Here is a 15831-nt window from a genome sequence, read left to right on the forward strand (position 1 = left end):
AATGCCCTCCTCCCAAACGGTGTCATGAAGCTACTTTAGCTAGTACACAGGCTCGTACTTTAGCCTGGGCCTGCAGCTTGTGCCCTTTCACTCTGAGGCATGCATTTTTATGTTTCTATTATTTTAGTAAAAGCCTTCTTTTGGTGGAGATGTTTTTATTATTGTATCAGCCTGTGCTTTTACACAGACTGTTGTTATTCTTTTCTCTGCACTGCATTCTCGTTTTGTGCTCTATCCAAGGTTGTATGTGATAAGTTTCGAATTATTGCCGGTACAAAGCATTCATCATGTCCCCAACTCTATTACACAGAAATATACTTGTTGTCAAGTCAGAGCAGTTTTCTCAGAACGCCAGATGTTGTATTATAAAACACCTTACTGCCTTTCTCCTATGTTTCACCTTCCTTGTCACTGCCTTGCTTTTATCATGTTTTATCATCATAATCGCAATACATGCCTTTTTACGTAGAATGAAGTTGATTCAATGAAATCTTCTGAACCTTGTCCTGCTTCTGTTTTGCCTTTGTATGTGTGAGACATATGTGACTGAGATAAAGGATTAAGATCTGTTCCACCACGATTTCCCTGAGAAAATCCAAATTTCATGTGAAGAGCTGTCCACATATCACCTCTACCCCTCTACCCTTGGGTACTGGTGAGGAGCTGCTAGCTGCCCGGAAGGGTTAGGCCGGCAGTTGTAATATGGCGCAGGATCAGACTCAGTTCCCCGTGCCCAGTGATTCTGATGCCGAAAACCATCAGTCTTGTTTCTCATTGAGACAGTCTTTATGACAACAGGTTTACCACAGTATGCCCAATATAAATAATAACCAACATACCTACTATGTACATCAAGTGTTGCTGCACCACTGGATTCAAGCTAGCATGGATGATGAAGGGTGATACCCCAAAACCGTTCCCAGGATGCTTGTTTCTAATCCAGGGAGGACCTGGCAGTTTCAGCTGGACTCGTCCCATGTCGAGCAGGGTAAAGCCTGATTTGCATATGGCTGGGTCCAAACTGGGGCGACGTGGCAAGCAAAATAACAATGGATTAAACCCGAATCTGTGACTGGGGGTGAATGTTTGAAAAAGTTTCAACACTCCCCATCATTTTATTTTGTAGTGTTGCTATGTTCACCCTAAGTGGACACGGTTTGCCCAGACATGTGTCCCTTGTTCGCTGTGCCACCGGATTCAAGCTAGCCTGGCTGATGAGGGGTGATACCCCGAAACCAGTCCCAGGATGCTTGTTTCCAATCCAGGGAGGACCTGGCCTGGCCGTTCAGGTTGGACTGTTCCCATGGGGAGCAGGGTCAAGACTGATTTGTGAATATAGATGTGTCCAAACTGGGGTGACATGGCAAGCAGAATAACGATGGATTAAACCTAGATCTGTGACTGGGAGTGAGTGTTTAGAAGTTTCAACACTCCGTCCATCATTTTATTTTGTGGTGTTGCTATGTATATTTAGTACCTGTTGCAACCTTTCTAAGAGTGCAACCAACAACATGCAATGGCTTTTACATTCAGAGGAAATGTGGATAAGATTATGAAAGCAAAGACTTCGAATTGTGTTTTCATAGTCAACTAAACCCACTTCTGGATTTGTTGTTTGCACCACTGCTGTAGTCCAGTTATTAGACACCTTGTGACAACAGTGTGTCTACTGACCAATACACTTCCCATGCTACCTAAGCCTGAATGAGCAAAGTGCTACCTCTTTGATGTGCAGATATCCAAGCTTCTGTTGCCCAGCCCTGTTTAAACATCTGTCTGTTGTAGGAATTCAGGACCATGCTGATCAATGATCGGTGTCATCTTGACAGATCACATAAAAATCATGTTCTTTGCAACAATTGAATTATCTCCAAACTATGCCCCTTTGAGTTTTGAAATTCCACTTTATCTGCTTTCAAAAGACCTCTGGCAGAACTCATCCATTCTTAAACTGCAAGATGTTTTATGTATGCCACTTATACCAAAATTCTCAAAAGTCTCCATCACCTCATGGCTGTGGATACTACCTTAATGGGCGTCAATGAATTTTCTGCCACTAATTCCATACAAAATGAATATACTATTCATAAAAGAAGAATCTCTACTCTGCAGAATACAGTTGTGTTGGGAATATATGAGCCCTTGCATTAAGATGGCTCAAGTGCAGGTAAATGCTCACATATATGCACAAACCTAGCTACACAGCAAAGGAGTTCTGAACAATGAAGATTGTGGGAGATCACTGGGTGAAAAAGAAGGGTGGAGTTTATGGGAGTACATTGAGGGGAAGGAGGGGTGTTAGGGTGTGCACAGTAGAGGGACCATCATCAAGGAACTAGGCAGTTGAGTGGTGAAGAAAAAAAAATGTCTCACCAGCCCTGAGTCTACACTGCTCTCCCGTTGACTAGTAATCTTGGTCTTTTGACTGAATTTAACAGTCTTCTAACTGCCAAGACCATCGTGGTCTCTCCCAACAGCAATTTTAAAATTAAATTTCCTCATCTCTTATTTTCTGAAAATTCAAGTGCTAGGTAAATATGTTCCTTCATAACATAAATGTAGTCTACAACATAATCACAAGGCATATTCATATATTTTTCTCAATTAAAAAATATAATAGGCCAGATTTACAAGGCCCTAGCACCACCGGAGCATCACTTACAAAGTAGCGCTAAGTCACTTCTTGTGGCTTAACGCCACCTTGTAAATATGGGCACCTCTGATGCAGTTGAGGGGCAGGCAATGGGTGTTGCTGTTGGCCTTCCACTGCTGTGCTGGGTGACTGACAGCAGCGAATGCAGAACTGCTCAAACATTATTTTTCATGTGCTAAACTGAAGTCATCTGTTCTTCATCAGCATGTTATTTAGTCTTTCTGTCAAACAAGCTCAGGAGAACAGTTTGATGGTAATGTGAGCATGTTTGTATTCTGCCACCTGAGGTATGTCTTTCATTTTTGTCTTTCATAGAGACAGAGCATCAGCTGTCAGATCATTGATCAAGTTAACTGTTATTTTACCTGGTGTTAGAAAGTGGGTTTCTGGTTGGCAGAGGTATGCGGCCTGTCCAAGCAGGAAACACAATCCTATTCAGGGTAAGTTAGTTACACACCATAAAATAACCTGTGCTCACCCCCTGGTAGCTCAGCACAGAGCAGGCAGGCTTAACCTAAGAGGCAATGTGTAGAGTATTTGTCCAACACTTAAAACAGTAAAATAGTGAAAACACCACACAAAAAGAATCCACCCCAGATTTAGAAAAATAGAGCTTAATTTAATGAATATAACAAGACCATACTACAAAAATCCATTAATAAGTTGAGGTATGAATTTTTAAAGGATATCTGCAATTGTAGTGCCTAGAACCTTACAGGGCCAACCAGGGTTATCTAGTTGCAGTAGACCGGGGTAAATCCACAAATTCAAGCCAACCACAAAGAAGGGTGGGCCTAACCTTGTCACGCTGAAACAGTACTTTGTGTGGAGGGTTGCGTTAATGTCGAAGATCCGATGCGAGGACCAGGGGAGATGATGTGAAAGCGATGCTATAGTTCCAATGCACAGTCCAGGTTGTGTCATTGTTGAGCTGCACAGCCATGGTGCGTTGTCTTTGAGGTGTGGCGTCGAACCCTTCACAGTGAAGGCGATGCATCATCGTTGATCCGCGCAGCCAGTGATGTGAAGGCGATACGTCGGGGCCAAGGGTGATGCATTGATTCTGAGCCGTGCAGTGGATGCTGCAATGTCCTCATCCTCAGTGGCAGCGGCAATGTGCTGGCTTCAAGTAGAGATGCAGCGGTTCTGACTGGCGCAGTAACGACAATGTGTGGATTTCTGTAGAAGACAGCTGCATAACCTAATTCCAAGGGCCAAAGACTGGATTGGCACCACTTGTCAGGGTATGACTTATAGTTGGCAGAGTCCAGGAGCTGTTTCAGAGTTGAATTAAGTCTTTGATGTCCCTGACACTTCAGAACAGGAGGCAAGCCAGCAAGCCCTTGGAGTCACTTTGTTCTCATGATGATCTTCATCCAGTCCTTCTCACCCAGGCAAGGAGAGCAGCAGGCAGCACGTCAGCACAGGCAAGAAAGCAGTCCTTCCATGTCAGCAGTCAAGCAGAGTAGCTGTCCTTGTAGCAGTAGAGCAGTCCTTCTTCCTTGCAGAGTATCCACAGGTCCAAGAGTGTTCTGATTAGGTGGGTGTTGGGGTCCAGCACTTATACCTAGTTGTACCTTTGGAGTGGGGGAGACTTCAAAGAGAGGCCTTTGAAGTGCACAGTCCCTACCCTTCCTTCCCTGGCCCCAGCCTCTTCAGGTGTGTCATCTCCTCCCTTCCATTCTGTCCAGAATGGCCTGTCAAGATGTAATGGCAAATCAGGATGTGGATGGCCCATCAGGCACACCTATGCGCCCTTTGTGTGTGGCTTTCTAGAGAGAATACGCATGAGCCCAGCTGTCACCTACCCAGATGGTATTTTTAAAGACAGGCAGAGGCACAAAATGGTTAAAGTAAGAACATGCCAACTTTCTAAAAGTGGAATTTTCAGAATTACAGTTTTAAATCTGAATTCAGAGTTGTGATTTTAAATTGTGATTCCAGAGACACCAAACGTGGGGGTTCCATCTCTTTCCAATTGGAAATTACACTTATAAAATGTAATAAGACAATCCCAATGTTATCCTGTGGAAGAGATGGGCCTTGCAGTAGTGAAATACAAATTTAAGAGGTTTTTCCTACTAGGACATGTAAAACTTAAAAATACATGTCCTACCTTGCTGTCTATGGCCCACCTTAGGAGTGACTTACATGTATTAAAAATTAAGCTTTGGCCCTGGCAAGAGGATTAACTTGACAGGCTGACATGGCAGTTTATAACTGCACACACAGACTCTGCAATGGCAGGCCTGGGATGTGCTTGAAGGGCTACTGACATGAGTGGCACAATCAGTGCTGTGGGCCCACCAATAGCATTTAATTTACAAGTCCTGTGCATAGTAGTGCACTTTTCTAGGTACTTCTGAGTAAATAAATATGTCAACTATGGATAAGCTAATGTTTTAAGCAGAGTGCACATGCTCTTTAGCACTGGTTAGCAGTGGTAAAGTGTTCAGAATCCTAGAGCCAAAGAAATGAATTCAGCAAAAAGGAGGGGAGGAAGGCAAAATGTTTTGGATGATCCTGCAGAAAGGGCCAGGTCCAACATGTGGGCTTGCTCAATTACCTGACAAAATAGACTCACAAAACTCTTAATACAGCAGGTGTGTAGTACCTGCCCTGAGTTGGAGGCATTTGATACCCAATATCTGGGTTACTTGCAAATGGTGGAAATGAGTGTTTTGCTTAAGCTAGTGACTAGTCCAAAGGAGTGTGTGAGACTCCTCTTAAGAATTTGCTAAGAAAAAAATATTTCACAGATTTCTATATATTTTATTGGATTATTCAAAGTTGAACTAGTAATACCACGCATATGCTTCCAGAGTTCCACAGGCTCCTTTGTGAAGATTCAAAGCTTGCTTTCATATTTATTAGACATCGAAAAAATATAAATGTTTGCAGATCTCAAGAAAACAGCTGTATGGCTGTAAAAGCTTCTTCTCTGTATGTTTTTCCCAAAAATGTATATTTTGCAGTGCTTCATAGCTGAACAGTGCAACTTTAAGATAACCTAGATTGAACTAAACAATCTAGCACAATTAAACAAATATCTATTAAATCACATTCCATTTTCACTCTTAGAGATCCTTGCCTCTTCTTGTGGAAATGCCAGTTCAATATCAGGTAGTGACCCAGGAACTACATACTACAGACTGAGTGAGGTCTCCATGGAGATTCCGTGGAGGCCGTGGCCGACATCTAAATAGTAGCCTTATTAGCAATGGGTGTGCAGAAATCCGACGGTTATAAGTAGAATTAACCCATCCAAAAGAAAGACATTAAAAAAAAAAAACAATCTACAATGCAATATGCTGATCTGTGTTATCTATGATGTGTATAGGTTATTTCTTTAGTTTTCTCTTAGGGGTAGCATCTTAAGGGTTTAAGTTTCTTATTTATGTTTCTTATTTTCGAAAACAAAAGCTGTTTTAAATGAGCGCTATTCAGGTAATAAATGGTGAAAGTGCTAGTATTTATTAAATTCCATACCAGATAGTTTCACTGTCCTCTATCCATACACCTCTATCTGCAAAGACTTTGCTGAAATGGATAAAGTTGATGGCATATGTATGGGAACCACCTATTCGCTAATTTTGAAGAAGATTAAAGACAGATTTCCATTTTCATCATAAAGGCCAACAGCCCCAATAAATATGTATACAACATTCAACTCAATAATCCTGGCCACAAAAGTTGAAAGGTTAGGACCAAATTAGGGTAGAATAGTCAAAATGTCAAGGAGATCTTAGGTAGCCGGCTAAACATACATACGCACTGAGGGGAGTACACAGTCCACTCCCCTCACTGCTCGTACACCCGTGGCCCCGCCCCTTTAACAAACAAAACAATATTAAACAGGGTATATTATCATTTCGTTTGTAAAAGGTTTTTCAGCTTCTGCTGCTGGTGGGGGGGGGCTTAGCTCCTCCGCCCTAACGGAGGAGCTGCCCCTGTGCATAAGCCATTCTTGCTTTATAGACTTGGTCCAGCCATTGGGCTATAGATCCCCATGGCTCTTGGGTTACCTCTCTCCTACAGTTATTTGCTACACAGTTTCAGTCAGCTGTGTCTTGTGCTCGTTCCCGAGGTCAGAGTTATTTCACTCCAGGCACATCAGCTGTTTGCCTTTCAAACAGAACACAGCAGACCAGTCCTATGCTTCGTCTCAGATTTTGGGCAGGTGTAGTGGGGTCGCCAACACTGAAGGGTCTAATCCTCGTTGTTAACCTCCTCTCAGCTGCTGTTACTATGAGTGATGCTAAAATAAATATAAGGTGTATGCTCCAAAAAGTAATTATATAACTAAATCTGAGGATCTTGCAAGAAGAAAAGATCTAAATTCAACCTTAAAATCCATAGCCCCGCCCAAACATTGTAGGCAATATTTTTAAAGGCATTTTCCCTGGATTTCAACACTGAGGTGGGGGTTCAGAAATCAATAGCAAGGGGGGGTGATAGGGAGTCACAAGTGAGGTGCACAGAATTGTACATAAGGTTAAGTTAAAGGTAAATCCAGGAACTGGGTTGTGGAGGCAGCTAAACTAGTAGTATACAGCTCGGTGGTATGTCTCTGGCCACAATGTTTATTGCATCCTAGAACCAAGACAGGTGGGAGTTGGTACAAGGTCTCTAAGGAGAGGAAGAGGACAGAGGGATGCACCAGGAACAGGAAGCAATGAGGATTTCAGCCCAATGCAAGGAAATACCATCTAGTGCTTCCAATAATACACCTTCGCAAGGACACGATTGGTAAAGCATACACTCTGCATACATGTTCAAAATCAGGGCAAATTAATTAAAGGCACAATTTTTTGGAGACTGTATGGAATTTTAACAGAGCTACAGATAGGTTAGTGCCCGTCTCAACTGGCCACCATCAGTCTCCATAATGCCTTGCAGGCTTGCTGTAGTTCACCTCCACACATGTACACTTTCTGTGTGCCCCAGCCTATTAAAGTCAAGCACTCTGCTGGAGGATCAACATAGGCACTTGGATGTTCTCCCAATGATCGTCAATTGTAAGAGCACTGGTCAGGAAAACTCTGGGCACACCAGAACACAAATAGGACAAGAAGGTGCAGCGTGCTACCCATTAAGGCATCCATCCATCCCCAAAAACAGATAAAAACATAGATTTCAAGAATTGTAGAAAATAAAATCAGGACATCCTAAAATTCAAAAGCCAGTGATGTCATGATGTGGCCGATGTAGTACCATATGCAAAGAGGGATGGGGACAACCTGGGCTGCATGGACCCTCCCTCCCTTTACAAAATGAAAGCTCTACTCTGGTGCATGGCTTGTGCAGGAAGAAATGCAATGCAGATAGTGGACAAATGTGATCCCTATCTGACTTGCAAGACTTCAAATATCAACACTTGCAAAGGATGCGAGTTTAATGTTTAGGATTTGTACTCAAATTCCAAATTAGAGGTAGATATGTACCCATATACATCCCCGATATGGGCTCCTAAACGCCTGCTCAGGAAAATGTGCTGCTTGGCCCACGTGCCTATAAGGTGGGGTGTGCTAAAGTGGGCAGGCCCCATTCCTTCAACTCCTGGAGGCAATGAATATTCAAGTAGGTGTTGGAAAGGGTTCTCAACAAAGGTCACACATGTGAGATAAAGCTATGGACCTCATCTCTGCATGCAGTGTCCTTTGTGACCTTTCACGTACATGGAGAAGAAATCTCAGGCACAATTATTTGGAGCAATATGCTCTTAGGAAGTGTGCAACTGCATTTTAGGGCCATATAGCTATCTATTGTAAAAGTTTATATCCGACGTTGGCGGTCTGGTTTAGTGAAATGTCAGTTCCAACAGAGGGAAGAAAGGTTATTATGATGAAAATGTTTCAAAGTTCCAAGAATAAACAACATTTTAGTCAGTGCGTCTCAATATGCCACACAAACATTCAGCAGACCAGCTCACCCCACGCTTCCATATGGAATATGTTTCCCCGAGAAACTTGACCTTTCTCAGATACTAGAACACCACGATTTGGACGATATTTTGTCAATTAAAATGTTAGGCCGGCTGCTAATAATAGTTAAGACATCCAAAGGGTTTGCCAGGCTGTGATTACTCACTCTGTGGTTCCAAAGCAAGACTCCATACGGGTTACTGAGTTACTAACATTTAGGGGGTTATTCTAACTTTGGAGGAGGTCTTAATCCGTCCCAAAAGTGACGGAAAAGTGACGGATTTACCACCAGCCGTATTACGAGTCCATTATATCCTATGGAACTCGTAATACGGCTGGTGGTATATCCGTCACTTTACCGTCACTTTTGGGACGGATTAACACTCCGCCAAAGTTAGAATAACCCCCTTAATGTATAACCACAGGAAAGTGTCATTTCAAAATGTCAAACATATAATAAAACACGTTTTTTCATTGGAGAATCATTGTTTCGCTCTGTTAATCATACTCTAGTCAAAGATTTATTTTAGTGTTTTCCATGCAATGTCATCATTGCATTTATAAATTCCATTTGAATGTGATAACTATGTATATTTTTCAGTGAATCGAACAAAAGTATTTTTTTCTAACTAATCAAAGGTCAAAAGGGATTACAGGAGAGTTACTTGCGTTGTTTTTTTAAGAATAACTTTGTTTTAAAGCTGTTTTCTCACCCTCAAGAAGATATGGTGTTTTCTATGTAAATTCATATAGTCCTGCATATGAAAAGTCACGTCATAGTTACCTAGAAAAACCCCATCGTTTTAGGCACAGTCAAGGATTTATTGCCCAAGAAAGGATCTCTAACAATTATAGGGGACACCAGATTAACAATAGCGAATTTAGGGCCAGATGTATCAAAGCTTTTTGCATTCGCAAACGGTGCGAATGCCCGTTTGAGAATGCAAAAAGCCATTTCAGAATGTATCAAAGGCATTCTGAATGCAATTTTAAGGAATCGCTAAAATAGCGATTCTTTAAAATTGTGACCCTGTTTAGAGAGTCGCAAATTGCGACTCTCTAAATAAGAAATCGCAAATAAGGAATCCTTTTGGCATGTGTGCACCTTGCATGTTGTAAAAAAGTATTTTGGGGTGCAGCAGAGGGGGCCTAAGGCCCCCAGCATCCTGGACTTTGCATTTCCAAAAATTGCGAATTCCACTTAGGAATTGCAATTTTGGAAATGCAAAAAAATCGCAAATATGGGCCTACAGGCCCATAGGTGCGAATGGGGGCCGGTATCGCAATTTGCGATTCGGTAATAGCATTTGCGATGTTTAAGAAATCGCTATCACCGAATCGCAAATGTGATACATTGCATTTTGCGAATCAGAAATAGCGATTTCTTAAAAATCGCTATTTCCGATTCGCAAAAGGCCTTTTTCATACATCTGGCCCTTAGAGTGGTACCCATCTACCATAGGCTTACACAGGGCCCGATTTAGGGCCTGATTACCACGTTGGCGGAGGGGGTTAATCCGTCCCAAATGCGACGGATATCCCGCCTGCTGTATTCTGAGTTCCATAGGATATAATGGACTCGTAATACGGCAGGCGGGATATCAGTCACATTTGGGACGGATTAACCCCCTCCGCCAAAGTTATAATCAGGCCCTTAGTCTTTGACAGACAATGGTATTCCATCGCAAACATGAGGCTGCTTTGGGAGTTTGTTTCTGAAAAGAAATGAAAAGTTTTGGCAAATCGTCATCAAAACTGACAGAGGCTGTCCACCAATATTTTTGTAAATGAAAAGGAACCACAGTAACAGTTGTTCCTTTCAATATACAGAGGTGACCACTAGGCTGGTGTTCATCTTTTAATTTGGCAGATGGTAGTCCTTAAGCATGGCAGAGGTAAAGTCCTCCGCCACCCTGATGGACTATTCACCAGCTACCAAAGCTTAAATTAGGTCCATTGTGTTATTAACCTTGATAACCTTGAGAAAGGTATGCTTCAATGTTAAGGCTTAAAAATCTTTAGAAAACTTTAGAAATTCGCTTAGTTCTGGTAGTCAAATAATGACTCATTTCAAAAGGAATTGCATTTTTGAATGCATTTACTTACAACTGCTGGCGATGGTACGTGGATACTTCCAACCGATCGAGGGCGGATGTGATTCACTAGATGGCAGAGGACAACACCATCCATCAGGGCACATCCAAGGTCTTCGGGTAAACAGATCTTCAGCCTACCTTCTATGCTCTGCGAGCAAAAATGAAAAGTAAAGCATCATCCTCTAAACGGATAGAAATGTCACACCAATGAAAGTAAAAGTGGCTCATTAACACGCATCTGAACGAGTAAACTCACAAATGCTCAACATTTATTCCCATAAAGCAGAGAAAGTGACATGAGAAAAACACTACTTACTGCCTTACAAGCTGCATGCTACAATTATATTACAAAGAGAGACAACTCTCCTAAAATTCACACAATGTCTTCAATTCGATTCTACCTCATAAATGTAACCATCATGCAGCTGTTTATGTAACTTTTTAAAAGCAAATATACATGAAAAATGCCATGGCACACACCATAAATACGATCTGCTGAGTATAACTTGCTATTTATTAAGGTCATCATGATCCACTTAAGCTGTGATATATATATATATATATATATATATCAGAAATCGTGGACGGAGTGAAATGGACACCCAGCCAAATGGGTTGGGGCTCACCACCGGACGCCGCCCCCCAACAAATCCAACTACTTTCAGTTACCAAATGAGCCACTCCAGTTCCTGATGAGCCACAATATTGATTTATTACCAGCGTAGAAAACAAACGTAACACGTTTCGATTTCACACAGGATTTTGTTCACCAATTATTTTAGTCCGTTCTCACGGTCATAAAAACAACTCAAAATGTCACACTCAAAAGACAGGAAAGAAAGACTGTCGGTGCAGCATCCTTCATGAATTTAATCAACACATTAATTAATACATTATTATCCCATCAATTATCATACATTTAGAAAATACCTGAAAGAAAATACATAACATAATATGATACTGATCGAAAATCTATAACTTTTTTTTCCTTCTTCTAAAAAACAGTGCTAAATTAGGCACTTCTCTTAATGTTATTATCACAGGACCCAAAGTCTTTAATAATACTCAATAATTCATAAAATGAAAACAATAAAAGGTGCAGTACCCTCACAGTACACGTGCTAACTACATACTATAATAGTGCCTATAGTAGGCATACTTTTGATCAATCAGTAATTCTACTGTAATCCGAAATTCTAATCCGACCATGATCGTTGGACTGATAATACTATTGTGTAACGTTCTGACAACAGCTTGGGTAGCAGGGTATTACCGGCATGTTGTGTTTGGTCTAATTATGTTGTGTACAATACAGTTTATTTTTTATATAACTTGGTGTTGTATTTCCTTTGTGGTAAGGATAGTGTGTCACATGTGTTGTGCAAATGCTTTACACATACGCCTTGCCTCTGGGATAGGCCTGACTGCTCGTGCCAAGCTACCAAGGGGGTGAGCAGGGGTTAACTTGGACGTGTAACTCCCTTGCCCTGACTAGAATGGGTGGGTTCTGCCTGGCTTAGGTGCATACCCTAGCCAGCCAGAAACCCCATTTCTAACATTGGTTGTCAGCGATGAGGATAGGACTTGCGCTTGCACAATACCACTGTGACTCACTGTTGCACCACACACCGAATTCCACCAAGTGTGGCAGAAAGCTAGATCTTGGTCCAGAAAGATCTCTTTTTGTAATATAGAGTAAATTTGTTCAGTAGTTTTTAAGTAATTAAAAAAAAAGATTTATATATACCTAGAGATGTGACGGGTCTGCGAAAATGACAGACGGATCTCATGCCCGGCCGAGTCCCAACAGAAAAAACTTTTTAAAAAAATAAAGAGTAAAAATAAAAAACAAGGGCAAGATAGGAATACCACGGCCTCCTATGCCTTGTGGTGGGGTCCAACAGGGACACGACTAGGGGCCAGATTTTTTTTTTTCTTCTTACATTTGCAGCAAATTTTAAATAAAAAAAATACAAGCGCTTGCTTTTCTTTTTCCAACCCTCCCCTCCAAATTCCCCCCCCGGCAGCCCAGGTTCTGGGGGAATTATTATATTATTATGAGGTGCACATGGCCACCCCTCCCCAGGTAGAAATCAACCCCAGGGACCACATCCCTAATATTGAGAAGGGAAGCGGGTCCGCATAACCCCTTCCCAGGTCGATTTCAGTCCTGGGGACACCATCCCCGGGGGCCCAGCTAAAGTTTAAAAGTAAGAAGCATCCCCCCCCAGACTAACAAAGGGAAGTAGGTGCAAGTTATAGTCCCCTTAGGGCACGAATTATAGTTACTTGTAACCTTTGTTTTTTTTTGGTGCAAATTTCTAGGCTTTAATATCTATTTCCTAACTAGAACGTCCCTGTAAACTTTGTTTTTTTGAGAGAGAGAGAGAGAGAGAGAGAGAGAGCGAGAGAGAGAGAGAGAGAGCGAGAGAGAGAGAGAGAGAGAGAGAGAGAGAGTGTGTGTATATATATATATATATATATTATATATATATTTTTTTTTTTCAAGACTTGTTTCCGGACGACGCGATGGTAATACAACCACACATTTCAGAACTGCTGTGCAAACCATCTTTAATCAGCAGAAAACGTGACAGGTTCCAGCTGCGTCTTTGCTTAGGCCATGGGTGGAATGGTAACAAAGTATATTTAAAACAATTTGCAATTAACAAACAATGGTTTCAACAATCTTACTACTTCAAAAGTGTACGGGTCCCCCATCTTGGAATGGTGTTGTGAGTATTATTTGAAAACTAAAACAGCTAATATTCTGGACACAAAACAGCACTTTGAAATATATATTACAATCTCCATATTTCCATAGTATTTCAATACCAAATGGAAAAAAAAAACATTTTCAGCAAAAATATTCTCAATCACTTGAAATAAGAATAACACACCAATGATTCCCAAATAAAAAATAAAAAAGGGTGGGCCTGTCCTCAAATAAATATCTTCCGTTGTGGGTCCAAGACTGGGGAGAATGGCCCCAATTAGAAGGCCCAGGGTGACCTCATCCCAAGGGTAGGGAACATACTTTTCCTCCTACTGGGTGAGAGCAAAGCAATAGAGCTGATTCCCGCTGGCAGCTAGCGATGGTGCTGGCAGGGAAGCCGGCGGGACCAAGGGGGCATGGTCCTCCCCTGTGTGGCCTGAATGATAATGCATGTTGTGAGTGCTCTGGGTGAGTGCTCCGGTGAGACTTGGGCACCCACTAATAACAAAAACATGTTTAAAAAAAATGTCTCTGGCAAGTCGGTAGTGGGCGGCCCCACTGCCTTTTTTTTTTTTACAAGAGACTGGATTACTTTTTGAGTGCCTTGGTAGGATTGGGGCACCGAAACATTTTTTTTTAAAGTTGAAAAACACACATGGGCATATTTATGAAATGAACGCAACAGCTGCTCCTTTCATATTTGCCGCTCTTGTCAAGGGGTGCCCTGTAATGCCCTGAGAGGGCTATTAATATTTATTTAAACATCCTTGTGGTGTTCCTATAAAGGGAGGAGTACCACAAAGCATTCTCTAAATGTTGTGGGAGTCTACAACAAGTTGCCATAAGTCTCCTGGGCCATTAAATACATGACCCCAGGACAGCCTAGCTATGTTTCTTTTAAAGCAGTCCAAACTGGAGCTGTATGCTCTTCAGTTGGAGTGCATGGAATCACTATGGCTGGTTGTATGGATACATTTTGTAGCTTTACAGTTTTTAAAAAAGGACTCAACTAATATTTGTGGTTCTTTTGAATAAACTTGCTTTATATAAAATATTTTTGAGATTGTAATTGTAATTAATCTTTGGATCATTGGCACATGGTAAGGCACTGGATTACCGTTATTAATAAATTACTGTGGTAATGTCTTGACAAAGTCAATAGATCTGCTCTATGTAAAATGATAGTACCGAACAACATTGATCCATCCGAAAACAATTATTTTAATTAATCATATAATCATAAATGACAGAATTTTTTTTTCAAAGATGTGAGAAAACAGGGCTGGTTGCAGAGGCCCCCTAACTTTTTGCCCCCATTTTTCACTTTTTGCTGGTGTTTTCCTGACTCTGATGGTGCCTCAAAAGAACCTTAAAAGAACATCTGGAAGAGGATCCATAAGTTTGGAGAAGTTTTGGAAAAAAGCTCCATAGAGGGACCGACCCGCCGCGGCAACTCTTGCCGGCTTGCCTCAACCGCGACCCGGCCTGACTTGCAGGTTAGTCTTGGTGAAGAAAATCTCCAAAAAAGTGACTAAGTCTGAACGTAGGAAGTTGACCAGTACCTCCCAGTCAGTGTATCCGAAGAGGGCTCCAAGGACGTCAGATCAAGATTCAGGTTTTCCCCGGTCGAAGGATTTTCACCTCGAAAAAAACAACTGAATCCAAAGGTAAAAATCCCCACCGAAGGCTCCTGTGACACGTATCCGAGGAAGAGTTCCAGGAGGTCAGATTAGACTGGCGGGTTCGTCCCGCTGAAGAAAATCTCCAGAAAAAAAAAGTCCTAAGGTAAACTTATGACCGAGGCCTCCCACGGGCTGTAGCCGAGCCGGGCTCCATTACAGTCAGCCTTAAACTTTGACTTTGCCCCGGTCGAGGTGCGACCAGACGACCAGATTGGCGCTTTTTGTTTCTATGCGCTAAAAAGCATTAATTCTTTAAAAATTCATATCACTGGTTCCCCTTATTCGATTTTATTTGTTTTGGTGTCATTTTAAAGCTAAAAGTATTTCCTATTTTTATAAATTGATTATGGATTTTAAACTGTTTCCTGTGTTTTATTTAATTACTGTTTTGTGATATTTGAATGCTTTATGCTTTGTCTCCTAAGTTAAGCCATGTCGCTCGTTGCCAAGTTAACAAGGGTTCGAATCCCATCCTCGTCGCCAAAATGTTGTAGTAAAGGAAATACCAAGCCTTAGTTAATAGTTGTAATATTTATTCCAGTAACAAGGATCAGCGCCTCCCTCTTGCCGGCTCCCCGTAACTGCCACCGCACCACGGACTGGTCTCCGTGGCAACCCGGCATCGGAACCGTCAAGAGCTCGCGCTTCTCCAGAGCTCGCGCGCTTGCATGTACAAACCATTACAACACTAGGTTTAATTTACTGAGACCTATCTGGACCTAAGTGGAGGTTAGTGGCCTATTGCTAAGTGTAGGCACTT

General features: G+C 41.8%; 1 protein-coding gene across 1 annotated transcript in view; it reads right to left on the reverse strand.

The window, feature by feature from the left end:
- Positions 1–15831, reverse strand: part of LRCH1 (leucine rich repeats and calponin homology domain containing 1) — a 666761-nt gene that overhangs the window by 73015 nt on the left and 577915 nt on the right. Inside the window, exon 17 of the mRNA XM_069205389.1 lies at positions 10684–10821. Within this exon, the coding sequence (XP_069061490.1) occupies positions 10684–10821 (138 nt within the window). The remainder of the gene's footprint in view (positions 1–10683; positions 10822–15831) is intronic.

This window comes from Pleurodeles waltl, chromosome 8, assembly GCF_031143425.1.
Source record: "Pleurodeles waltl isolate 20211129_DDA chromosome 8, aPleWal1.hap1.20221129, whole genome shotgun sequence".
Taxonomy (NCBI): Eukaryota; Metazoa; Chordata; class Amphibia; order Caudata; family Salamandridae; genus Pleurodeles; species Pleurodeles waltl.